Here is a 24,930-nt window from a genome sequence, read left to right on the forward strand (position 1 = left end):
GACAGGAGGGGTCCAAAGGCCTCTGGCCTAACTGTGATAGAGGATTCTCTTAGCCCATCTTCACTGAGCATTTGGGGTGCACCCAGCACCGTGCTAGTCACTGGGCCTTCGGGAGTTCACCAGCTGGTGGGAGAGACAGAGTGTAAAGCGATCGTTAGGGCAACTTGTGCCCATTTTGCTGCTTCTCTGGGGCCAGAGAGATGAATACTGAGCCTGGAGTTAGAACCTCACTTGCTTAGACCTTGGGGAACAAATGAGATGATGTCGGGGAAAGCCCCTTGAGGAGAGCTGATACCAGTGGGCTGTAGTTCTGCGAGTCCGTGCTGCCTGCATCGTATGCTGAGGGACCAAGGGCGAGAGTGGGCAGCCCCTGGGACAGTGCTCTGCTGTGGCCTGCGCGTCAGCAGTTCCTCCTGCTCGCACTGCTGGGTCAGCTGCTACCCTCCACCCTCATAACTGTACCCAGGGAGGTGACTCTGCGCCATGGCACTGATCTTGGGAGTGGCCTCGCAAACCCTTTGGAGGAAGGATTGCTAGGTCTGGCCCTGATAAAGAAAGTCCAGCTTCCTGGCGACTTTGTGGAATAGCCAGCCCTTTCCTTGTCTCTGGCACAGGGATTAGAGAGGCTGATAGAGATAGAGGCCAGGATGGCAGGACAAACATAGCCTCTGGAAGGAAGCTCTTTCTAGCCGGAAAGGGAGGGGACATGGCAACAAGGACACTAGCATTGTCTTTCCACAGATGGGTGCGAATAGAGTCCTGGGATACAGAGATGTTGTGCTTCCTTAGGCGTGGGGAGCAGCCATCAGTTGTGGGTTCTGGTCAGTATGGGGACCGAGATGTTTGCTTGGGGAGATGGGTAAGATGGCAGGGAGGATAAAGCTATGTTGTTCCTTCATCCTTCTTATCTGTAAGCGCAGTCAGCTGTCCTCTTCCCTTTCCTGAGAGCCTGATGGACGGCCCCTCAGATCCTTCCTTTTGGAGCCTCCCCTACATTCACAGACTTAGCCCTCCTGCCCTCAGGTTGGGTGTCTGATGGGGAACAGAGCTGTGGTCTGAGGGGAGGAGGAGATGGGGTCTTATTGCATAGTGGGGTAGTTTCGAGACCCTGGAAAAGAGAGGGTGGGAAGGGAAACCAGCCTCCAGTCACTTTGTGAAGGACCTGGGAATGGCACCCACCTGGCCACCTTGAACCACTTTCCCCTTCGCTCCCCTGCAGGTGTTAGAGCTGCGGCGGCCCATGGATTCCCGGCTGGAGCACGTGGACTTTGAGTGCCTTTTTACCTGCCTCAGTGTGCGCCAGTTGATCCGAATCTTTGCCTCACTGCTGCTGGAGCGCCGGGTCATTTTTGTGGCAGATAAGCTCAGGTAGGGCCCAACAGGGCAAGGTGAAGAAGAGGAGGGAGGCATAGCCGCTAATTCATCCAACGTGTTTTTATGAGCCCTAGTATGTGCCAGTCCCTTGGTGTGTGTGCGTGCGTGCATGCGTGTGTGTGTGTGTGTGTGTGTGTGTGTGTGTGTGTGTAAATAAAGATCAAATGGAGAGGGAAAGGTTAGCAAACCCGGGAAGAGAGGATGGTTGAGGGAGCAGCCCTTGGGAGCACACAAGTTGGCAGGATTGAGAGCCCAATGGACGATGTGGCCAGAGGGAAGACGAGGAACACTTCTTTGGCAATATTGTGCAGATGCAAATGTATTTAGAGAAAGATAAGAAAGTAAGGAGACTTATGGTTGATGGCCACATTTCCTCTGGAAGAAGAGGCAAGGCCGTCTCTGTGGGCTGTTGAGTTTGAGGAGAATGATGAACCTTAGGAAGAACCACCATGAGCAGAGGGCCAGGGCACTGACTAGAGGTAATACAGGGAGCACTGAGCCATCCACTGAGGGGGCCAGGTGAGGGTGTCACCTGGAGAAGGCGATTGATTGGAGGGATTCAGGGCCAGGCACTTGGGAATTTATGGAGAAGGATGAGATGAGGCATTGAGGGTGCTGGGGTGGCGAGTGCAGGAAGGTTGGCCAGTCAAACTAGGAAAGGGAACAAGATGTCTGGGAACTGGAGGTGCCAATGAGGCAGAGAGGCTGGTTTAGGAGGAGTAAGAAAAGAGCTGGGTACATCACAAATCTTATTCCAACGTGTAGGCATATTAGAGGTAGAGGAGTTCCAGATGCCAAGATCTGGTTGTGGCCATTGGAGGGGTGGCAGAAGTGTCACTGGACATGAGGTCACTGGAAGAAGCCAAGCTCTTCTAGGCAGCCAACGTTTTTAACAAAACAGTGTCTTAGTCTCTTTGGGCTGCTAACAAAATACTATAGACTGGGTCACTTACAAACAACAGAAATGTATTTCTCACAGTTCTGGAGGCTGGAAGTCCAAGATGAAGGTGCCAGCATGGTCGCATTCTGCTGAGGGCCTGCCTTCTGGCCCATAGCCAGCTCCTTCGCACTGTGTGCTCACGTGTGGAAGGGGCTCGGACCTGGAGGGTCTCTTTTGTAAGAACACGAACCTCACTTATGAGGGTTCCACTCATGACGTAAGCACCTTCCAAAGTTCCACCTCCTAATACCATCATGTTTGGGGGTTAGGATTTCAACATACAAATTTGGGGGGACACAAATATTTAGACTATAGCAAAGTGTATATGTGGGAGGTGGGACAGGCAGGGAGAAGAAGAGATCTTGGCAACACATTGCCTATTTCTTTTTGTCAATCCACAGGAAGCAGAGGTTCCCTAATGTGGTAGAATTAATTCACTCATGTGGATATTTATTAAGCTACTTGCTGTGTGCCATACCATACATAATGCCAGGTGCTGATATGAGAGGCAGAAAAGAAAAATCTTCTGGTTTGTCCCCTGATATACTCTTGAGGGGTCTTGAGGGGAACAGGATAAATGAACTCCCTCATAGGACAAGAGCCGAGGCCTACCCTCAGCCTAGGAGAAGGAAGAAGAGGGAAAACCGAAGCTGACTTTTTAGAAAATTTCAGGTTTAGAAATGGAAACGTCGCCTCACTTCCTGTCACAGCCTGGTGTTTCTGTATCCCACAGTTCTATGTACTTCGTGGGCCCACAGCTAGCACTAGCCGGGTCCGGCAGCTCCACACGGCCCCTGCCTGCCCTGCCATCCATGTTCATTGTCCTCCAGCAAAGCCCCTGCTGCCCAGCTGTGAGGCTCTGGGCTGGCCAGACCTTGGTGCCACTAACAGAGCCAGGACCCTGAGATTGCTTTTCCTGAAGGTTCCATTCCCTCACTTGGGGCAGAGCCTCACCCCCACCCTCAGCCCAGCTCCAATAGGGCCGTGAATACTGCTATTGTTCCCCGTGGCTAAAGCTGCCTCTGAGCACATTCCAGGGCCATTCTGGGAGGAAAATGCCCCAGGGCCCTGTTCTTGGCCTGGCTCGGCATTCAAGTTCTGCCAGTCTTGGATCTTAGAGAAGATGTCCTCCCATCTGGGGTCTGCCTCTGACTGGAGACGGGCAGGGTAGGCAGCCCAGGGATGGCACACAGGCCTGGACTGGGCTCAGGGCTCAGGAAGTGCACCCAGTTCACGTTTCATTGCTCACGTTTCAGGTTTTCCGTAAGTCCGTTGTCCCTCTGGTCTAGCTCTGACATCTGTATGTGGGAATGTGTGAATGTGGCTATGTGTATATGCACACGCACACACACAGGCTCTGCAGGTCAGACCTAGGGGGTGTACAAAGCCATCTGCCTCTCAGGCCCAATGGAGGGGACGGTGGAGATCAGTGTGTCCCTGGGCCTTGAGACAGTGCTTTTCCAGATCTTTTTCAGATGGCTCTCCTTGGGGTATGGGAAGCTGCTGTCCCAGGGGAAGGGCTGTTGGGGGCCAGGATACCTGTGTCTCTCCTTCAAGGCCCAGCAGTATTTCAGGTGTCTATGAGGTTACAGGGCAGCCAAGCAAGGCACTGGCAGACAAAACACTTATGAACATACAGAGATCCTTTTAGAAGAGGGAGGGGGTTTGTATCTGTCATGGATTAGACCCATGTTCTCTGACTGGTGGGGCATTAGTCATGAAAGGGTGAGAGTCCCTACTAGAGCTGATCAAGTAGAGACCAGGGCTTTATGGCTAATAGATGGGACCAATAGATGTGGAACGACAGCCTAGGAAAGTCAAGCTTGAAAATGAACTTGACTGTGGGCCTCTGTCTCGTCATCTGTAATCTGGTCCCTAAGGGAGGGTCTTTGACTCTCCTCCTGACAGATGGACAGTTCAGGCCAGGTGTGTCTCCTGTGTTTACTGGAGCCCTTCACCAGCCCTCAACATACATGGGGAGTGTGCACTCACTTCTGTACCTTCTAGCTAGCATCCTAGAGATTTTCCTACATCTCCCAGTGGTCATCCTGCTTGGACAGTCAGCCCTGTTGTGTTCCTGGGTCTAGAGGCCTGGACTCCTCTTTAGACCAAAAGAAGGATGACCCCACTGAGACCTGTGGTTATTTTGGGGAGCCTGAAAGGAAAGGTGGGAGTGGGCACCTTTTTCTGCGTGGTAAGAAGGGTGGTAAGAAGGGTGCCAGTTCCCTCACCTGTCAGTGGTCCTGTGGGGAGGCAGGAATGGGTAGAGGACAGAGCAGTAGAAATAATGCCGGACTGAGAGACAGGAAATGTGATTGTGTCCCAGGTCTCCACTTATGACCAGACTGACCCCGGCAGTTGGTGGCCCCAGCTGTAAAATGTAGAATTGATAAGATGACCTCTGTAAGGCCCTCCAGCTCTTGCACGCTGGATATGTGAGCAACTCTTACACATTTTACCTGTGTACTCCCTGAGCTGATGACCCCGCCAGAGTCAGGCCTGCCTGTGCATCTGGGTGGCCCTTTGGGAGTGTGTGTGAGTCCTTTGTGTGTTCAAGTATTGCTACATATCTTCCTGGCTGTTTCTAAGTAGAGTCACCACAGAGGGTAGTACCAGTGTCCTCGGGGCCCTGAGTGGTGGGAATGTGGCAACTTCACCATCGGTAGGGTCAGACCCAGGCCTGAGTCCCACTAGCATTTTTGTTGCATTGGGATGCTTAACATAAAGGATGTCCTGAGCCCCCCGTCGGTTCTAACTCCCCTTCCCTGAAGGGGCTGGGCCTGAGCTCAGGTACTTCGCCTCTCTTTGTCTCCAGTACCCTGTCCAGCTGCTCCCATGCGGTGGTGGCCTTGCTCTACCCCTTCTCCTGGCAGCACACCTTCATTCCTGTCCTCCCGGCCTCCATGATTGACATCGTCTGCTGTCCCACCCCCTTCCTGGTTGGCCTGCTCTCCAGCTCCCTCCCCAAACTGAAGGAGCTGCCAGTGGAGGAGGTGGGCCACCTGGGGAACCTGCTGGGTGGAATGGGTGGAGGAAGGAAGGGATGGAAGAAACAGAAACCCCCAGGAAGGAAGGGCGGAGGGAAGAAAGGCACTGGGTCTTCTCATTTGTGACCTCTGGGTCTCTCTACCCAGCCTGGGAGCACTGTCCCCAGCTAGAGTTATTCCGCTCATCTGACCCTGGGAATCTGGGGGTCTGGACGCCTGGGGAGGGCATTGCAGGGATTCGCACCCTAAATCACTGCTACCAATGACTCTTCCTCAGGCACTGATGGTGAATCTGGGATCTGACCGATTCATCCGACAGGTAAGACTGGGACACCGCAGAACGTGGCCTGCTCTCGGGTGGGTATTTATTCCACGCAGACTACAGAGTACCCAACATGGTCACATACACTGCTCAACCCTCACAGCCAATTGGTTGAGCTCTCTGGGTTCCATATTCATGAATAGACATAGGTGGGGAGAAGCTGATCTGAGACGTCTAGTCCTCAAGCAGGATGTGCCTTTCCGGTTGGCATCATCAGTTTCTGGAAGGCAGTGTGGGAGCGCAAGGAACATGGCCTGGAAGTCTAAAGACTTGACGTCTGAGCTCTGCCACCTTTGGGCCACATGATCTTACACAGACCCGTGCACTTCTGTGAGCCAGAGTTCTCATCTCCACACCAGGCATGGCGATAGCACCTGCCTTGGAATCCTGCTAGGAGACTACACACGATGCATAGAATGCCGTGGACTTAAAGGTTTGCAATCATTGCTGTCAACTTCAAAAAGCCTTTGTTAGTCTCAGAAATTCTCCTGGCTTTCCACAAAGGAGCACGGCCCAGTGCCTTACCCTTGGAGAATGTACAGTCTGTTACACACCACTGACAGAGCTGTGACTCCTGGGCACAAGACATCAAGGTACGACACTGAACCAGAACGTAGAGACAGGAACGACAGCCTAACCTCATACCTGAGACACAAGCTGGGCCACAGTCTCCCCATCCTGAGCCAGATGTGCTTCTCACCTGCACTGAAGATGGAGGAATTGGGGAGACTTCATCAGGGTGCTGGGGTAGGAACCCCTAGCTCGTCCTGGTCAGTGAATGCCACCTGCCCCACCACTTTTTATCTGTGTGACCTCGTACAAGTTTCTTAACTTCGCTCTGTGCCTCAGCTCCTTACTTTAAAATGAGGTTGATAAATAACGTCAGGGTTATTGGGATAATTCAGTGAGATTATATATTCAAGTTCTTCGCCAGGGCCTGGCACAGAGTAAGTGCTCAGTCGTGTCAGCTGTGATTATCACTGTGTGTTTTCCTTCTCCTGCAGATGGATGATGAGGACACGCTGTTACCTAGGAAGTTACAGGCGGCTCTAGAGCAGGCTCTAGAGAGGAAGAACGAACTGATCTCCCAGGACTCTGACAGCGAGTCTGACGATGGTGAGATTGCCACGCAGTCAGCTCTGGGTCTGGGTGTCGTGGGGCCGGGACCGTTTCTGTGCAGATCCTTCTGGCTGATGAGCCTCCAGATGTAGGACCTGGTCTCGCTCTAGCCTCGAATTCTGTAGCCCCACTACCAGTGGAGTTCACGGAGTTACGGCTGGCCTGGGTCTGAGGAGAGGAAAGTATTGTGGTATTTTGTCAGGGAGCTCAGGAACATCAGCCACATTGTGGCTGCTTCTAGGGCGGCCCAGGCGACAAAGTACCCTCTTCTAATTCTTCTCTACCTGTGGAGGTTTGGGAAGGAAAACCCAGACATGTGGCAACTACAGACTCTTCTTGCTGACAGGAAACTAGTTATTCTTCCCTCTTGGTCCTTTCCATGAGCCACTGCAGGAGATAGAGGAAACTTCCTCTTCCTGTGAAGCCAGTAAAACCAGAGAGGGTGAGGGGTGTGGGGAAAGGGGTCCACTGTCATTCATCCAGCAAGTATTTGCCAGCCTCGTGGCTTGTGGCCTGGTACAAGACCAGGAGCATAGGAGATAGAGTTGCAAGAACAGATAAGTGGTTCTGGATGGGAGTTTTATTGGGGAGAGACAGACACCACCAGTTGGAATTGGGGGTTGTAGGTTGGAGACTACAGGCTCTTGACCTGAACCTCAAAGGTTTTCTTTTCTCTTCCAGAATGTAATACCCTCAATGGGCTGGTGTCGGAGGTGTTTATCCGGTTCTTTGTGGAGACTGTTGGGCACTACTCCCTCTTCCTGACCCAGAATGAGAAGGGGGAGAGGGCCTTCCAGCGAGAGGCCTTCCGCAAGTCTGTGGCCTCCAAGAGCATCCGCCGTTTTCTCGAGGTTTTTATGGAGTCTCAGATGTTTGCTGGCTTCATCCAAGACAGGGAGTTAAGGAAGTGTCGGGCAAAGGGTAAGGTTAGAAGAGCTTGGGGTTGGGGGTAATGGGCTCTTTTCTCTAACTTCTCTGCTAACATCAGGGCCAAATAGCTAAGCACTGTGATGGCAGCTTGTGGGTGTTGTCCGGAGCCAGGCGTCCAAACATCCTTTTTCTTCTGACAGAAACTTCCAAGGGAGTTTTCCTCTCCCGCTGTCCCAGTAAATGCCTTCCCAAGGCTGTTCACAGGCTGGAGCCATGTGATCTCCACCAAGAGCTGCATGCCGTTTGTTGCCCAGTCCATTCTTATCCAGAAAAAAGGCCCAGGCTGAGCAATGTAGGGGGTTCTGAGAACCCAGGCTGGAAAGGCTTGTGAAGAGAACTGAGCTAGCTGTCTGGGGTGGTGGCAGTCTGCAGTCAGAGCAGGTCATCTCATCTCGAGTTATTTCATCAGCTCTGATCACCAGGGCTTTCCCTTCTCATCAAGATCTTTCTGTCTAACCTCAGGGTTATTATTCTGTCCACTAATACTGTCCATTTGGTCTGACAAACCTTTTTGAAACAACCTGGTAGAGTGGTCTAATCAGAAGTAGAGAAGGTGTTCACTCAGGGGCAGCTTAGAAACGAGTGGCACCTTCGCCGTACTGCAGCTCAGGAGTGGGTACCGGGAAGCAAGGTATCAAGGGCTTCTTGCTATCAGCAGTGAATGTCAGTACAATGTCTTTAATGCTAGTTTTGATGAGCCAGTCTGAATTCTGAGATGCTCTTACAAATTATAATGGTAGATCCTTAATTTCTCCCTCTCGGGGATCTGTGCCTCATGGCCCCCCTCCAGCAGGCCCTTTCCCTTCCGCCAATGACTCTTCTCTTCCCTGCTTGCCTCTCCTCTTCCCCAGGCCTCTTTGAGCAGCGAGTAGAGCAGTATTTAGAGGAACTTCCAGATACTGAGCAGAGTGGAATGAATAAGTTTCTTCGAGGTTTGGGTAAGTAGCCTTGTCACAGATGAGATAGACACTAAGCAAAAAGGTTCTGGGGCATCTGTACCCCCAAACTATTCTAAACCAGTGCCAATGGGTATTTACACTGGGGCTACAGACAGAGCAGGAAGAAATCCCTTGGTGAAGAGAAGGTTCCCAGTGCAGTGATCCAAGGGCAGTTTGCTCATTATTTACGAAACTGTAGAACCAAGAGAAACCACAGCAACTCACCTAAGTCAGGTCTTTCTGGGTGTACTGCTTCCTTAGTGAATATGAAAGCCATAGGGCCAGTGAGCTTTCTTCTAGGCCATAAGGGGGTCTGTCTACAAAAGTAACCATGCCAGAGCACCCTTCTCTGAAAACCTCCATTCCTTTCAGAGAGCTCAGCCAGTTGGATCATAGAATCATAGCATGTGTCAGTTTAAAGGGAAATTGGGGCCAAAGAAGTGGCTTGTCCAAAGGCACACAGTGATTAATACCAGTGGCGTCCTTAGAGCTCGAGTGCTTTCCCTTTCCTGGATCAGATGGATCACAGCTGTACTCCAGTCTTTCTAATTCTTTCTCTCCCGCTGAAAAGGGTTAGGGCTGTTGGAAGAGATGACAGTCAAACATTCTCACTCTTGCCCTTTCTGGCCCACAGGCAACAAAATGAAGTTCCTCCACAAGAAGAATTAAGCTCCTTTCCCAGGAACAGAGTCCAGTGCCTTGCAGAGCCTGGAGCCTGGGGGGCGGGCCCAGCCTGGGACCCTCTGGGCTGCTGTGGCTGCTCTGCTCCCACAGACCCCACCCTCCAAGCCAGCCCACCCCTGCCTTCACAATATCCCAGGATACTGTTTGTAAATAATCTGCTGTAAGCTTTCTTATCTGTTTTTGTAACAAGCAAAGAGAATCTGGTAAATATTTGTATATTCCCAAGGGGCCGGGTGCTTTCCTGCCCTGCCCGAGCATGGATAAATTTTGCTGGGTGCTGGTGACTGGCCAATTATGTGCAGCTGACTGTCTCAGCCGAACCACTGATCTTCCTTTGGAGGCTCCTGGCCTGCCTGCCTGAGGCCCCTGCTGCCAGTCTTGGGCCCTGGAGAGCAGATGCTATCTTGTTATGTACAGGAGGACTATTTTTTTTAAATCTTAGAGTTTCTATTTTTTTCTAGTAGTCCCCCTCCCCTAACCCTGTTTTTGAAGGGCACAGGCCAATCGATCCCCATTTGCAGCATGGTACCAGGCTCTGGGGCCTGGCCTTCTCTTGTTCCTCCCACCTCGGTGATGGTCAGTGAGTCATGGGACGCCCACCCCTGGCTCTGCCAGTGCTCTCCAGGCCCAGCTCCGTCAGTGGTGGCCATGATGCGGTACAGGGCATCCCTCCTTCCCACCATCTACGGGTGTTCTCAATAAACAGTGTACAGTTGTTTGGGCCCGAGTCCCATGTGTTCCTTGGCTTCATTATCCAGAACTTTCTCTCCTGGGGGATGGGCTGAGAAGGCCTCTCAGGGGTGAAACACCATCATGCTGGGAACTGAGTACTTGATTAAGCATTTAACTTCAGTGTGGGTCATTGACCTCCCCTGATATCGGGTTCTCTGGCCTGGTTGTATGACTAGTCTTAAGAGTTAGAAGTTACCTAATCACTGTTCTCATTCAGTGTTTCTAATTCTGTGTCAGTGTTTCCAGTGATGGAAAGAATGCTCATTGCCCTTTGGCTCCACTATTAGGTGAATCTTAACATTTTCCTATTCAGTATGAAGCCCTCAGGACATCACTGGGTATCCTGACATCGGTGAAGCACAGCTAAAGCCAACCAAGCTTGCTCATATGGCTCTTTCCTGTTACTATGTGAATAGTCATTTCTGTTTGGAACTGTAGGTTTGAATAGACATTGTGCTACATTCCATGGAAGAGCAAGGAGAAGAGATAAGCAGGATGGGGAATATGGGTGACTTAGGCTTTCTACCCACGCAAGTCCTTCCCAGAGTAGAGACCTTGGAAATTCCCAAGATGAGGCATTAAGCTGCAATTTTCTTCATTGGTATTGGGTCTGGCACGATTTGAGCCATGGAGTCAAGTTTTCCTGTCGTTCCATCCTAGCTACTAGGAGTCGATTCCATCCTGGGCTCCCTTTCTTCCTCTCCATCTCCATTGAGACCTGTGCAGGTCCCAACCTGTCCGTGGTTTGGGGTTGCTCTGCCTCATAAAGCAAAGTAGAGGGCTGTCTGCTGGGAAGACAAAGTCATCTTCTCTGAAAAAGTCTCCTATGTAGCTGGCCTTGGCATCTTCCAGGAATAGGGTGGGGATTGAGGCCTCATTAGTCTGGTTTTTCAGTTACCTCCCGAATGTGGCACTGTTTACCCAGCCTGGACTTCATGACAGTCAGAAGTGGATTCCTTAATAATAAAATAATAGTTTCCAAAAGGTGCTCTTTCTCTTTTCCTCCCTCTTTTTTCATGTGGCTTCAAAGAATCCTTAAGATATGTGATCAGATGACAAGAGATATAGCTATGTTTTTTTTTTTGCAAAATTTGAAACTTTTATGTATCTTTGAAATTTTAAGAGACCTAAGACTAACGCTAGAGATTTCTTCCTCTATGGCCATGGCTCTTCCCCAATTCAGAAAACTGAGGCATGTAATGTTTTGGAATGGGTTGCAAGGGTCCATACAATGACTGCTCTGGCCAAGGCACAGAAGTCTCATAGGGATGGTAGAGGTGGGTGTGTCCAGGGGGCCTGGTTTGGGGTTGACAAGTGTTCAGGGCTTCTTTCCACATTCTAATTTCACATGATCTCTGGACCCCTAAACAGCTGCTTCTCAATCCTGTCAGGTCTAACACTCGCCTTTTTTCTACAGCCAATACTGTAACTCCTCCCTTTACTATTCTGAAATGAAATTTATAGATAGTATAAGCTACCTAAACACCTCTTAACTGTAATGTAAAAGGGGACAAATAAAAGGAAAGTATTTTGTTAGAAAATAACATGTCTTTACCTGTACAGAATTACTGGGACTGGAATAGCTACACATGCAGAGAAAACTGTGTTGCATCAGAACTCACATTCTGTTGAGTAGGTGTTGTTACCATTGGCAGTTTTCTGAAATGAACACTTTTTGGTAATATTCTGAACAAAACACAGTATGAGCTTCCTCTGATTTAAACAGTATTTGGAATCCTGGAAAACTGAGAAGTATATGCAAACGAAAGAAAAAAACCCAACTTATTTTGTATAAATGGGAGTCGCTTCTAAGCTAGATTTTTCTTTGTTGTTAAGAATCAACATGTAGCATCCCTGGTTGTTCCCCCTCCATGATTATGGATGCCAGCCTCCCCCAGCTCCCCGGGGCAAAGCAGTGCTGTCTCCTGTGCTCCAGGTCCCAGTGCCTGTGTGGTGTCAGCCAGGCCTCTTCTATTCAGGAGTTAAAGGCTCTGGGTTTTCTCCTGTAATCAGTCTGGTAACTTTTAAAGCAGGGCAGGCTGCCCTGTTATATCTTTCTAAATGCTCTTCTCAGTAAGGAAACGCATCCTGGTAGTAAGTTGCAGTGCAGAAATGAGGAGTCGGCTTTTTAAAGCCAGTATTTGGAAGGCAATGCCCTTGGAAAGTAGCAGTATTCCAAATGTGGTTCACATTAGACTGTCTGAATTAGGGCTCCAAGAAAATCATTCTAACTAGTTACAACTGTTAAATTTTTGTTTAAAATAATACCTTTTATTTCACATGTGGACTTGAAACCTGCCTTGTACACAAAATGACTTATTTATAAGGATACAGAAACGAGGTTAAGAAAATGGAAATAAAACAAAAAGTGGGCTGTAAAATAGAGCCAGAAATGAGACATACACTTTTAACCCATATTCTTACTAGGGATGATACACAGAAGTAGTTCCCACAGCCAGAGTGTGTGGTGGTATCTTAAATTCAGGGAGGTGGAGGTGGGTATAAATTGAGTATAAATGAAAACTCTAGAACAAAAAAATACGACGTTTCATTTTCAGCACTGGCAAATTACTGGCCTCTTATTTTTTGTCCGTTTATATTGCCTTTTAATATGAAAATATATGAATTTGGTTAAGCAAGAAACTCAAACTGCACCAAAACATCTACCTCACCTTCTGAAACTGAGGAAATCCCTTTTAAGTTCTTCCAGAACATTCCTATCTGTACAAGCATTTTGTTTTTGTTTTTTTTTGGCCGAAGGTGCTTTGAACATAGCTGGCGCTCGTTACCTTTTCGACAACTGAAAGTTAATCCCGAGGTTTGGAAATTCCCACCTTGAAAATGTATACAAAGACCAAGTCCCCCGTTGTTAAGCGCAGCCAAAGCGCGACTTGTAGTGTCCAACGGTGCCAGTCTTCCGCTCGGAAGGCGACCCACGCCGTCCAAGGACCGGGGCTGGAATCAAACCTCCCGCCTCGCCGGGTAAGAGTATCTACGCCGCGTTTAAGGCGGACCGGCCCCGTCCACTGCCGGAAGCGGATGAAGCTGGCGCCGACCATGCTTCCGGTCACGAGGTGGTCAGTGACCCCGGAACCACAACCTCACTCCGGAAGTGGCTCGGGGGCGGAAGGGGAAGACGTGAACTCAGCTTTGGTTCGTGGTGAGGGCGTTTCGGAGGTCCGGCGGGGTAAAGCGAGCGAGGCTGCGGAAGCGCCAAGCCCAGTAGGGCTGCGGCGGCCTGACTCCCGTAGCCTACCGCCTTCCAGTGCAGGCGGACGCTGTGCAGTGCATCTTCCGGTGCTGCGCGCCGCAGGTTTGTTTTCGTCCCTGGGGCTGACTGCTCGTGGGCTAGTCATCGAGTAGAAATGTTTATTTGAAAACTTAAATCCTACCTAGTTGATTTTGCAAAATATGTGGTAGACACGTCCCATAAATTGTAACATAGCTGCAGCCCAGAGATTTTTGTGGAAAATACATTGAAAGCCCGTTCATTGGGCTAGGAATGTCCTTGGCAGTTCCAACTTACAGAAAATTTAGCTGTCAAGCTAATGTGCTGGGTGATTACCATTTTCCCAGTTATTTCCAGAGGTACTAGGGAACGAAAGGTTCAAGACCACGTTGTTAGAGGGGTATCTGTTAAAGCGCAGCTCCCATAGATGGGAGAGCATCATTGCGGTCACTAAAGGCACGGGGGCATCATGAGCTGCTGTGCCTACAGGACACGGTCGTCTCATGAACATTGACTGTGTTTTACGTGTCAGCTGCGGCACCTTTCATTCTCAACCGAAATAGAACATCAAAATATAAAGCAAGCCAAGCAGTCACTCTAGGTTGTCCTTCCCTTATTTGGGACATGAACGTTTTGCTTTTCACGCTACCCAAGCTTCTTCCTCTGGCAACATTACTACTTGGAGAAGTGGGAGAATTTCTCCAGATGTCAGCTGTAGAAACTGGTGAGTGACCAAACTGGAACAAGGCAGCTCAAAATACCGTGTTTCCCCAAAAATAAGACCTAGCCTGACAGCGCTAATGCATTTTTTTGGAGCAAAAATTAATGTAAGACCCGGTCTTATTTTACTATATAAGATCGGGTCTTATACTAATTTTTGTTCCAAAAAACGCAGTAGAGCTGATTGTCCGGCTAGGTCTTATTTTCATGGTAAACACAGGAGGTCATCTCCCCTATATAGGATAGGGATATTTATTATCCTATCCAACCCCATCCTGTTTCTGGAGTTACCACCACAGGGCACCAACAAATTCCTGGGTAAGACCTGGACACTAAGGGACTAGTGCCCATCTTTCTTCCCCCTAAACCCCACCTTTTCAAGCCTAACCGTTTTGTGGTCATCCCCACCTCATTTAGGTGAGTCACCAAGTCCTGCTTATTTTGTCTTCTGAATACTTTTCCCATTTTCTTGGCCCTGCCTCCAGCCTCACCCTGTACCCCAGCCCCCAAACTAGAGCCTCCCCAGGCTCATCTTCCACATATCCAGTAACTTGCCTAACCTTTCCAAACTGGTTTCCCAAAGGTATGTTTGCTCTTCCATTTGGACCCCTTTCCCATTAACTGAATCACACCAAGGTTGATTTGTCTGCTCCCCTAACAGCTCACTTACAGAATGGTTGCTAAGAGTCAAAAAGTTTTAATAAATTCTTTCCATTTGATTTAATCTACACGATCCTCAAGTAGATGCCTTCACTTCCATTTTAAATATGAGAAAACTGGACTAAGTCTAACTCACACAAGCTGTTAGGTTCATAGATTTCAAACCCTGTCTCTGAATCTTCCTATCTTTACATTTTTGCACCTTCAGTGTCTCGTAGGACTCCAACGTTAAATTAAGTCACCTAATTCTTTATCAACTACTGACCATCTGTCTTTGATCCCTTAGCTTCTATGTTAAGTTCTCCAGAAGACACTAAGGGAAAACCTATCACCTTACCTTTCTCTCAGCACCATTATGGAAGATGCAAATCCAAACAATCCAGTTATTAGTTTGTCTGAAGAAAGCTTTCCTGACCCCTTTTAACTCCCATTATTTAACTCACTTAAGTCTCTTCCCCTGTGCTTCCTTGTATTAGGTTGGTACAAAAGTAATTGCGGTTTAAAGGGTTTAAAATTGCAAAAACCAGTTACTTTTGCACCAACCTAATATTTGATGGCCCCCCACATCCTCTAAAGCTTGTCATGACAGATTTGTCCCATAGAAAGTAATAGTCCCTAGCCCATGTATGATCCCTTAGAGCCCTAAGGAAACAACTCTCCACCAAATTAACCTAGTAGCCGAGTTTCAAGTTTAAGTGCCATCTTAACTATTTCTTTGGCCAGGGTCCTAAATTGTGAGTTTTATTATTGGTGGAAAAAATTTCAAAATCTTTGGAACTATAAAAGCTAGCAAGTTGTAACTTACCCTGAGATCTATGAGGGTCCTATCTGCAAGCACTAGTCAAGTTTTTGCAGGAGATACAAGCCCTGGAAAACCTGATTCTAGTTTCAGGCCTTTATGATTTCCCAAATTTCTCCACTAGATACATTTCAGACTAGAAGAAAAACTTAGGATTTCATGATGTATTTCTTTGAACATTTCAGACTCCTATGCTCAGGGACCCCAAAATCCTGACAATTGCCTCATATAATCCAAACCACTCTGATAGGTAAAAGCCCTGGTGTGTTTAAAATTCAGATTGCTGGGCTCCATCTCAAGATTTTGGTTATAAACTAGAATGGTTTAGTCCAAGATGAGGGAGCCAGGTGGAAAAACCTTAGTAAGTTCAGTAACTGTCCAGAAGAACTGCCTCATTCCTATCACTCTGTCCCCTCCCCTTTGAGCCCCATGGAACAGTTAAGGGCAAATTCTTCTACTCAATGTAAATTCAGAGTATACAATGAAAATAAGCCTTTCAACTGTTTTACACAGACTCACACCCCACCAACAGGTATTATCGCTTGATAAATGAAAAGGTTCAAGTTAGGCAACAGCCCAAGGCCTTCTAAGTGTTGGTGCTATCTCTTGCACACTTTCTGAGGGGAGTTGGCTGGAGCCCAGACCCTCATACCCTTACTCCCAGAACCTGTTAAGCAGGTTTCTGACACATAGGTAAGGGAGAGAGAGAGGTGCCAAAGAACCTACACTCAGACCAGAAGAGAAAAACATTGGAGTTTTAATGAACTTCCTGTGTGGTTTCAAGCTACCAGGACACAGGCCCCTCCAACACCCTTAATCTTCTCTTCAGCTCTTCTGCTGAAGAATTTGGCCTTCACGATGACAGGCTGCTTTGGGAGCTTTCCCTTCCCCAGAACTTTGTAGTAGCCCTAAAAGAACAGAGAAAAGGATTTATAGCACACCACGGCAGGTACTAACTCCTTGATGGGTATGAGGAAAGATGCACATTAACCCTCTCCATCTAGGAGCCAGGAAGGGCATGTTTCTGATCTGGGCACTACCGGGGGCACTGATTGCCCTCGCCAGTGAATCAAGACCAGCAGATTCTCTCCGAGAACTATAGCACACCAGGACAAGAGCTGTCAGGATGTGACTCTAGTCTCGGGCAAAACACAACCCCCCCCCCCTCACTCAGTTATGATCTCATAACCAAAAAAGGAAAACCATGTTCCCAGCGTGTTCCACGAAGTCTTGACCATCAGAATTGCTCAGGGAATGTTAAACAGGCTGGGATGGGGAATTTAAACCTTAACTGAAAGCCCCCTCAGGGTTCAGACAACTTCTATACCCATGGAAGGTAAGATTGACACAAAGACCAGAACTCCAAATGATACATAAAATGCTTGTTTGTTTTTTTGGGGGGGAACCTCTTCAGATAATGTAGGGCCTTACAGTCTTGTGTAAAACAGACCAAAACAAGTTGAGCTAAGATATTGCCAATAGCTCAGGTGAGAAATACAAACCTTTAATCAGGGCGTAACAGTAGGAATGAGATTACTGATTGGAAAAATATTCAAGTGAAAATGAAATACCTGAAAGAGCGAGAGTGGAAGGAGTACTCTTCAACTGAACTAGAGTTCAATTCTGATCAGTGAATTACCTCTGGAAATTTCCAAAAGGTGCAACTCTAGTAGGTAACTGGATATAGACTTGAGGTGGAGATCAAGTAGATTAGATTCAGAGTTTTCAGAGGTCAGGACCCGTGTAACAGCAAAAATATTCATTCACTCACCGATCGCACCACATCAATGATAGGAGCAGCTCCAGTCTTGTTTTTGGCAGCATTTACCCGTGTCTGCTCACTGACCAAGGTCCACAGTTTATCAAGGTTGACAGTTGGGCAGAAGCTCTGGTTCCTCTTTAAGTGGTAATGCCTCATACCAACTTTCCCAAAGTAACCTGGATGACTGGGAAGAGAAAGCAAACACTTTCACGTCACTCCAATTAAGAAGCTGTGTTTATCATCTTTATAGTCCAGCCCCCCCACCCCCCCTTAGTGTAAATTGTTCATTGGTGTCGAATGGGGACATAACTGATACTCCATTTGTTGAACGAAACAAATCTTTTTAAAAAGCCCACCAAAGACTTTCAGGAGGAAAAAGACTAGCCTTATTTTATGGAACCAGGATAAGTCCCTGAGGAAGTCAGAGGCAGTAGGAAGACTAGAATTCAGGTCACTTGACAGCATTTGATGGATATGCTATCCACTCTAGAAGAGATCTTCAATACAGATGGTTAAAATACCATCCCTAATTTGTGGGCATAGGTGAATCTAACAGTCGTATACGTCAACCTGATGCATGTCACTAACCTGGTGACTGACTATACCATGGGGGCCACAGCCAGTGAATAAGGTCAGCAGTTACTCTTCGAGGACTCTAGCACACTAAGGCAATAGTTGATACCCAAGCGTGACTCTAGCCTCGATGACAGATTTGCTCAGTTCACATCAAGTGTTAACTTGGTAAAAGCCAGCAAAAGGTAAGAGGCTTGTTTCCCACTGAAGATGTTCTGAGCCAGCTCTGTCCCTAACGCCAAAACTGTTAGTAAAAGCAGTCCAAGAAGCACTCACTATTTGTCAAAGTTGATCCTGTGGTGATGCAAGCCACCAGCATTACCGCGGCCTCCTGGGTGCTTCCGGTGCTTGCCTGCGGGAAAGCAAAGCCACATGGCTAACAGCCTTCTCCAGCCCCTCAATACTTCGGCAAAAGCCTTTACCCACCCCTCCGCCTTTGCTTATGCTGGTCCCAGTCTGCAGTACTTCTTTCAGCATTGCTGTGCCTTCAAGACTCCAGCCTAAACATCTCTTCCCAGCACTGCCAACCAGGTCAACACTGTGCCCCGCTCAATTTTCATCCACTCCCCAATTGCTGTTAAACTCCCTGTAACTGAGCACTGCAGGATTCTCGGAGAACAAGGTCGACAGCCAGAGGTCAGAGTCAATCCGACCTGACTGCACAAAGCCTAGTAACTCACTCCTAAGTTATCTCCCTCTTGACTAGCTAAGCACCAGGCAGGGGGGCCCACGCCGGCCAGGATGGAAAGCCAGCACTTACCGATGCGGCCGTGGCCGTGGCTCACGTGGCCCCGAAGTTTCCGGGTCTTCCTCAGTCTGGATGGCTGTGTGGGAAAAGGTGCTTGGTGACAAGGCCTAAGGGAGGTGGGGCGGGGGGCGAAGTTGGCCAGCTTGTGAGAGGCCTGGAGGTCTTAAGATCAAGCATCTGCCTTGTAGCAAAGCTGGGGTTACAGACCGGCCCGGAGCCGCGCGAGCTCGTCTGGGCGGTGCCAGGGCCCGCGCGTCTCCAGAGATCCGAACCCTGGTCGGAACACGCGGCCCCAAGGCTCCCACGCCCACATCGGCCCCCTACCCTGCGGCCCGCTGTGCGCGGCCCAGAAGACCGGACTAATAAGGTCAAGGGTAGGTGCCTGGGGTGCAAGGCGAGCAGAGCTCGTGGCCGGCCCCAACAGCGAAGAGGAGGCACGAAACCAATAACCTACCATGTCGACAGCCGAGACGAAAAAGGCAGGCCTTTGCGAAGTCTCGCGAGATGTGGAACATGGGGGGCGGAACCAATACCTCACTTCCGGCCCGGGAGGCCGGGCCTTAGGCGGGTCTCGGGTCTCGGGTCTCGGGTCTCGCGGGGTTATGGCTTGTGTTGCTTCTTCCTGCAGGTTCTGTGCGCTGTCCCTGGGCTGTGCTGGTGGTTGTGGCGTCTGGGTTCCCTGCTCGCAGTCCGTGGTGCGCAGAGGCTCGGAGGCCGAGAGCTGGCGCGGAATGTGGGACTGGGGCACTGTGGGCCGGGCCCTTTTCCTGGCGCTGTGGCCCAGGAAGCCTCTTAGGCCGCCGCATGTCTCAGCTCCTCATCAAACGCCGCAGCCCCGAGCGGCTCCACGCACCCTGCTCCGTTCTTAGTGATGTAATGATCTAATCGGCCCCGCCGGTTGCGATTGCTGGCTGTTCCCCGGCCGCGGTGAGGACCCACGAGGCACTATGTGACCCTTAGCTCGCCCTCCCTGTGTCTCGCTCTGACGCCTTTGAAGTCCTTCCCTAGGTGTCTAGCACCCTCGGGGACCTGCTCCCCCACACCCCTGAATGGGCGCCTTTCGCCTTGGCCTTGGTGCTGTCATCGAGGGCTGTTCACTGAACCTGTTCTGCTTCGGGGGCCTGCACACCTGGTTGCTTTAGAGTCCTTTTTAGCCAGACCGTGTGAATTTCGTAACCACCATATTAAATAACTCGACACGCCTGTGGCCCCCACTTCTGACCCCAATACAAGCGTTTTAGGAAGCTTCTCTGACCCTGACCCATTTAGTCATAGTTGTTCGCTACCTTGGTTTGTACCACCCCAAAATCTAGTACATAGCTCTTGGATAATTGTTAATCCACACTTGTCTTCCCTACTAGACCAAATTCCTTAAGGAACTCGAGGATTGTTTTCTTTTATCCATGCACCACCCGCCCCAGTTCCCGGCTTGTAGTACACGTTCAACAAATGATTAAGTGAACGAATGCACCTACCCTTGTCTCCTTCCTCACTAATAGTGGAAGGGGCAACCCTCCTGTCTTAAGTGTCAACTAGAGTTCACGGTCTCAACCTGTGTTCCAGATCCTATTCCGTCAGTTATTCTGCGTGTAGGTATTTCTGTTTTGTTTTCTTCAGCTAAAATATCCTAAATTCTCTGACTGACTGTCTCATCTACTGCCCTTGCTCCTTTACTCTTTTCCCCAAGACAGTCTGAAATGCTATCTGCTCACTTCCCATTCGTTGTTTAATCCACTGTAGCCTACCTCTCAGCCCTAGTATTTCAATGAAATTGCTCTTAGCAAAGTCATCAATTAAACACCAAATTGGATGGACTTCCTATTCCTCATACCACTGTTCTTTCTGTTGCACTTTACCCCTTTAACTTCTTTTTCTAAAGAAACTCGCCTTCCTCCTATCTTTCTGGCTACTTCTTACTCTTCCTTTCAGGTTCTTCTAACTTGGACCACCTTTAAATGTTGAGTGTTCTTCAGTCTCCTATCCTTCCCCCTTCTTCACGGTACGCAATCTTGGGTGAGCTCATCTTGGGTGTTCAATTCACGTCTGGCTTCAATTCACATCTCTTTCTGAGCTCCACTCTCATATATTCACTTAATTTCTGGCTAGTATCCCTTGGACATTCTAGAGACAAACTAGATATAAACATATCAAAAAACTTTGATTTTCCCTGCTCACCGGTACCTTCCCCTTTATTCTGTATGTTGGTGAATAGCACCCTTGTCTCCCATAGCGATGTCAGGGACCCCTGAAAACTGTCCCCAAGCCTTCTTTTCCTCTAATACACTGTAACTATATACTTTATACCTTTCAAATCTTCCTCCTCTTAAGCCCTCTTGCCACTGACTTCATTAAGGCCATCGTATCTCTTGAGTTCAATGCCCTCCTGTGGTTATCCTGCCTGCATTCTGGCCCTCCTCCAATCCTTCCATCCATCACACCTCCACCAGGTTCATCTTCCTAAAACATGACTCATTCTTTCACTTGATCAGAAGGTTCCATATCTCCCTCCCTGTTACCAACAAAATCCAGCCTGCTTCCCTTTATAGCCTTACCTCAGCTTCTCCCCTGCACAAGCTTTCGACTGCAGCCAAACTTGGTACATCTGCTCCGACTTTTTGCCTGTGCTCGAGCTATTTCTCAAGCCTGAAGTGCTCATCTTCCTGCCCAGATAGCCTGAATCACCCTTAACCTTTAAAGCCCACCTTATAATCTGCTGCTTCCTAAAACACTCCAGTCCACAGTGATAATAGCCAAATACACCTTGCGGTGTACAAAATGTGTCTGCCTGAGAAGGCAACACTACCAACCCCATTGTATGAATGAGAAAATCAACACACAGAAGTTTGAGTGACTTGCCAGAGGCTACAGAGCTGGTAAGATAGAGAGACTGGGCCTAAGCTTCAGTCTTCTCTCTCCACTTCCCCTGCTTTTACCTCAGTGACCACTGCCTCTCACCTCACAGCATTGTGCTCTTCATCACTCCTTCAATCCTTAATCACTTACTGCCTGTGACCAGCAGGAAGGGGCCTTGTGGGTGGAGGACCAGGTCTAAGAAGAGATCATACTCTATTTGACATCAAAACTGGTCAGTAAGTGTACAAGGGATGAGCTGAGTTACCTGGAAACTACCCTGGGCGGACGGTCTGTGAATGGAGGAGGTAAGCTGGGCAGAGCTTTGGGAATGAAAGGTAACCATCAGGTGTCTTGTAACTAGGGCCTGGAGTAAGAACTAAGACTGTCCTCGGGGTTGGAGGGAAGGTTCTGGGTGATGATACGTGACTTCTGGATAGTTTTGCCAGGTTCCTTGGTTATAGAGGAGCTACGTCCTGTCTGTCAGGCCATCCGGCTGAATGGGAGGCCTCCCTGAGTGGACCAGCACCTGCGTTGGGTTCTGTGCTTACCTAACATTCTTCTCATTGATGGATCTCCAGGGTACGGAGAGCCCTGGGTGCTTGTCTGGATCCGGTTTCCAGCCAGCTCCCTCCCCTTCACAAGGTAATCATGTAGCTTCAACATAAGGCTCATGTGGGGTTTGTCAGTGTGGGTCAGTTTCCCTAGGTCAACCAGCTCTGAGAGAGCAAACAAAGCTGAGCTCTAGATCTGCAAAGTTGAGCAGCAGCCAGATATTGGGCATTAAGTCACCTGTCCCCATCAGGACACACAGACCCTGGATGTGATTGACGCTTGAGACATCTTCTCTGTGACATCTCTTCTGAAGTAGAGCATGGCATTGTGACATCTCGGGCATCTGGGCTTTCCCAGAGAGTCTGAGCCTCAGAAAATAAACCTGTGAAATGAGCAGAAGGGAGTTGATGCCAGGCAGCAGCCTTGCAAAGCAGGTAAAGGTGGTGCTGACATTTTTACTATCCCAGACCTCTTTCCAGGTGGCCTTGGGAGCACATTGCCACTCTGAAGAGGGCCGGTGGTTCCTCTCTCTTCCTCTCCTCTCTGCGTTCCTGAGTCTGTCAACAGGCCTTCAGACAGCAACAATAGCATGGATGGATCCAGCCTTGTTTTCTGGCTCTTCATCTTTAGATTTGGACATTTGGAGATACGCTTTTCTTCTTCAAACAGAGGATTGTTAATTTAAGATGGAAAGGGCCAGATTTCTGTTCTAAGTGAGAATTTGAGAAAACTGAAATCCAAATTTATTTCAGAATTTAACAATTTTTTATGTAATAGAAATGACAGTAAAACATTAAAGAAAATTCTGAGAAAAAATATAAGTAAAAATATCTCAAATCATAACACCATACAATGCTGTTTTCATGTCTGAATATTACCTTTCAGCTCTCATCTACATGGAGACATAGCTGTCTTCAAAGCTGATGATCATAGTATACAAATTCCTTTGTATCCTGCTTTTCGTTTAATGCAATATTTATCTATCACTACCCAGTCTTCACGATTATTATTTTGTTTAATTATTTTTTTATTTAAGTATAGTTTGTATACAATCTTATATTGGTTATATTAGTTTCAGGTGTACAATGTAGTGACTTGACATTTTTATACCTTACAATGTAATCACCCAGCTAATTCTAGTAATCTTTTACCATGTAAACTTATTTCTATATTATTGACTATATTCCCCTTTCCCTTTTCACTCATCCCCTTACCTCCTCCTTTCTGGTAACCATCCCTTTGGTCTCTGTTTCTGTGAGTCTGTTTTTGTTTTGTTTTTAGATTCCACATATAAATGAAACCATATGGTATCTGTTTTTCTCTGCCTAATTTATTTCACTTAGCATAGTACTCTCTAGATCCATCCATGTCACAAATGGCAAGATTTCGTTCCTTTTATTGCTGCATAATATTCCAATGATTATTATTTTTAACAGTTGAAGAGTAATTTATCGTTAGCATGTACTATAACTTACTAAGCCATTTTCAAGTGTATTTTGTTTTCATTTTTTTCTTATTGTGTTCTTTGCTATTAGAGACACTGGTACAGTGGACATTTGTGTTTATGTAGTTTTTTTTCTTCTATTGAGTAACTTGTTTAGGATAAATTCACAGGAGTGGGACTGTTGGATTATAGGGTATGAACATTTTTATTATTCATTTTATATTGCTATATATATTTTCCCAAATGAATTGTACCAATTTATGCATCAGCAGCATGTATAATTTCCAATTTCAACTACACCAGGCTCAGGGTTTTTGTTTTATTTTTCTTTTATCGGTAGTTTTTGATATATGGCAATAAGGCATCTAGGAGGAAAATCCATAGGACCACAAGGTTTTCATCAGCACAAATAAAAATAGTCTAATGTGAGGATTAAGAATTTCTAGGAATCTTTCTTTTCTGTGTTGGATACATTTTTTTTTTTTTTTAATTTCATTGTACTATGTGACAAGTGCATTCCTAGAAGCTTTGTTGGAAGCGAGGTTGGAAAACCCTGCTGCCATTAAATTCAAAATAGCAAAATGTGAAGAGAGGAATTATAGGATATTTGTGGGCAGTTTATCCAATAGCACAACAAAGAGGGCCTTAAATATCTGAGTTTTAATTTAATTTCAGATGATAAAATTAGTGCAAAGGGCACAGAAACTTGGGTTTCATTTCCTAATTCTATTTTTACTAACTGAATGATATTGAACAACCAGCATATTCTCTTTGAGTCTTAGTTTTCTTGTTTGTATAATTAAAAATGACAGATTCATTCATTCACTTTAGAAATATTTATTGAGTGTGTGCTAAGTTTAGGCACTATATATATATGTGCCAGGCAGGGAGGGGCAGATACAAAGGTGAAGTGAACAAGAAAAAGTCCTGCCCTCTGACTGTGTTGAAAACAGACAGTAAACAAGTAAACAAACAAATAATATATCACATTCAACACAGTCTAGCATAGACTAGGTGCTCTCTCATTACATAGTGTTTTTTTCTCTCTCATTTTCTCCCTAAAACGAGTACATTTTAATGATAATTTCTTCTGTGCTACCCATACAAACAATCATTGAAATTCTTACTCCCAACGTGTTATAGAATGAATTTCTCTGTCATTCCTTGGCAAGTTTACAAAAACCTGGTAAACATTTCCCTTCTCTCAAATCCCTGGTTTGGAATATTAAAAGGAGGCTGTTTGTGAGCAAGCTAATCTTATACGTGAGGTTTCCTGTCCTTCCAAACTTGATAGTTCAGGTTTTTTCGTGACTTAAAGTAGAGGTCACAATCTGATTGCTGGTATATTTTATTCGATTCATGATGTTTTCTTGTTTTTTAATTTAAGTAGTTGCCAATGTTTTAAAATTTAAATAAAAATCTGAATTTCTGGTGTTTTGAAAAACTAAGGTTTGGCAACACTGACCCACATTCTTTAAGGTCGAGCACTTCACTATTTATATGCCTGGCCCTTGTAGGCATTTGAATTTGCTTCTCCTGGTTTAGGTACGTTCTGCCAAACTCT

At 47.4% G+C, this 24,930-nt stretch overlaps 2 protein-coding genes across 4 annotated transcripts in view; one reads left to right on the forward strand and one right to left on the reverse strand.

Moving 5' to 3' along the window:
* Positions 1-10,021, forward strand: part of DENND2B (DENN domain containing 2B) — a 145,879-nt gene extending 135,858 nt beyond the window's left edge. For all 3 annotated transcript variants that reach the window (XM_081062574.1, XM_081062573.1, XM_081062575.1), the window contains 7 exons: positions 1,220-1,368; positions 5,130-5,307; positions 5,579-5,620; positions 6,628-6,739; positions 7,424-7,663; positions 8,524-8,610; positions 9,245-10,021. In XM_081062574.1, coding sequence (XP_080918700.1) covers positions 1,220-1,368; positions 5,130-5,307; positions 5,579-5,620; positions 6,628-6,739; positions 7,424-7,663; positions 8,524-8,610; positions 9,245-9,279 — 843 coding nt within the window. In that variant the 3' untranslated portion in view covers positions 9,280-10,021. The remainder of the gene's footprint in view (positions 1-1,219; positions 1,369-5,129; positions 5,308-5,578; positions 5,621-6,627; positions 6,740-7,423; positions 7,664-8,523; positions 8,611-9,244) is intronic.
* Positions 10,022-16,167: 6,146 nt separating this feature from the next.
* On the reverse strand, positions 16,168-19,019 carry RPL27A (ribosomal protein L27a). Its single transcript, XM_081063863.1, has 5 exons — positions 18,972-19,019; positions 18,530-18,593; positions 18,046-18,121; positions 17,206-17,380; positions 16,168-16,342 (listed from the first exon to the last, which is right to left on the reverse strand). Exons 1-5 carry the CDS (start codon positions 18,972-18,974, stop codon positions 16,214-16,216), a joined length of 447 nt encoding a protein of 148 aa, XP_080919989.1. The 5' UTR covers positions 18,975-19,019; the 3' UTR covers positions 16,168-16,213.
* Positions 19,020-24,930: the final 5,911 nt, after the last annotated feature.

This window comes from Rhinolophus hipposideros (genome assembly GCF_964194185.1).
Source record: "Rhinolophus hipposideros genome assembly, chromosome: 10".
NCBI classification, from domain to species: Eukaryota; Metazoa; Chordata; class Mammalia; order Chiroptera; family Rhinolophidae; genus Rhinolophus; species Rhinolophus hipposideros.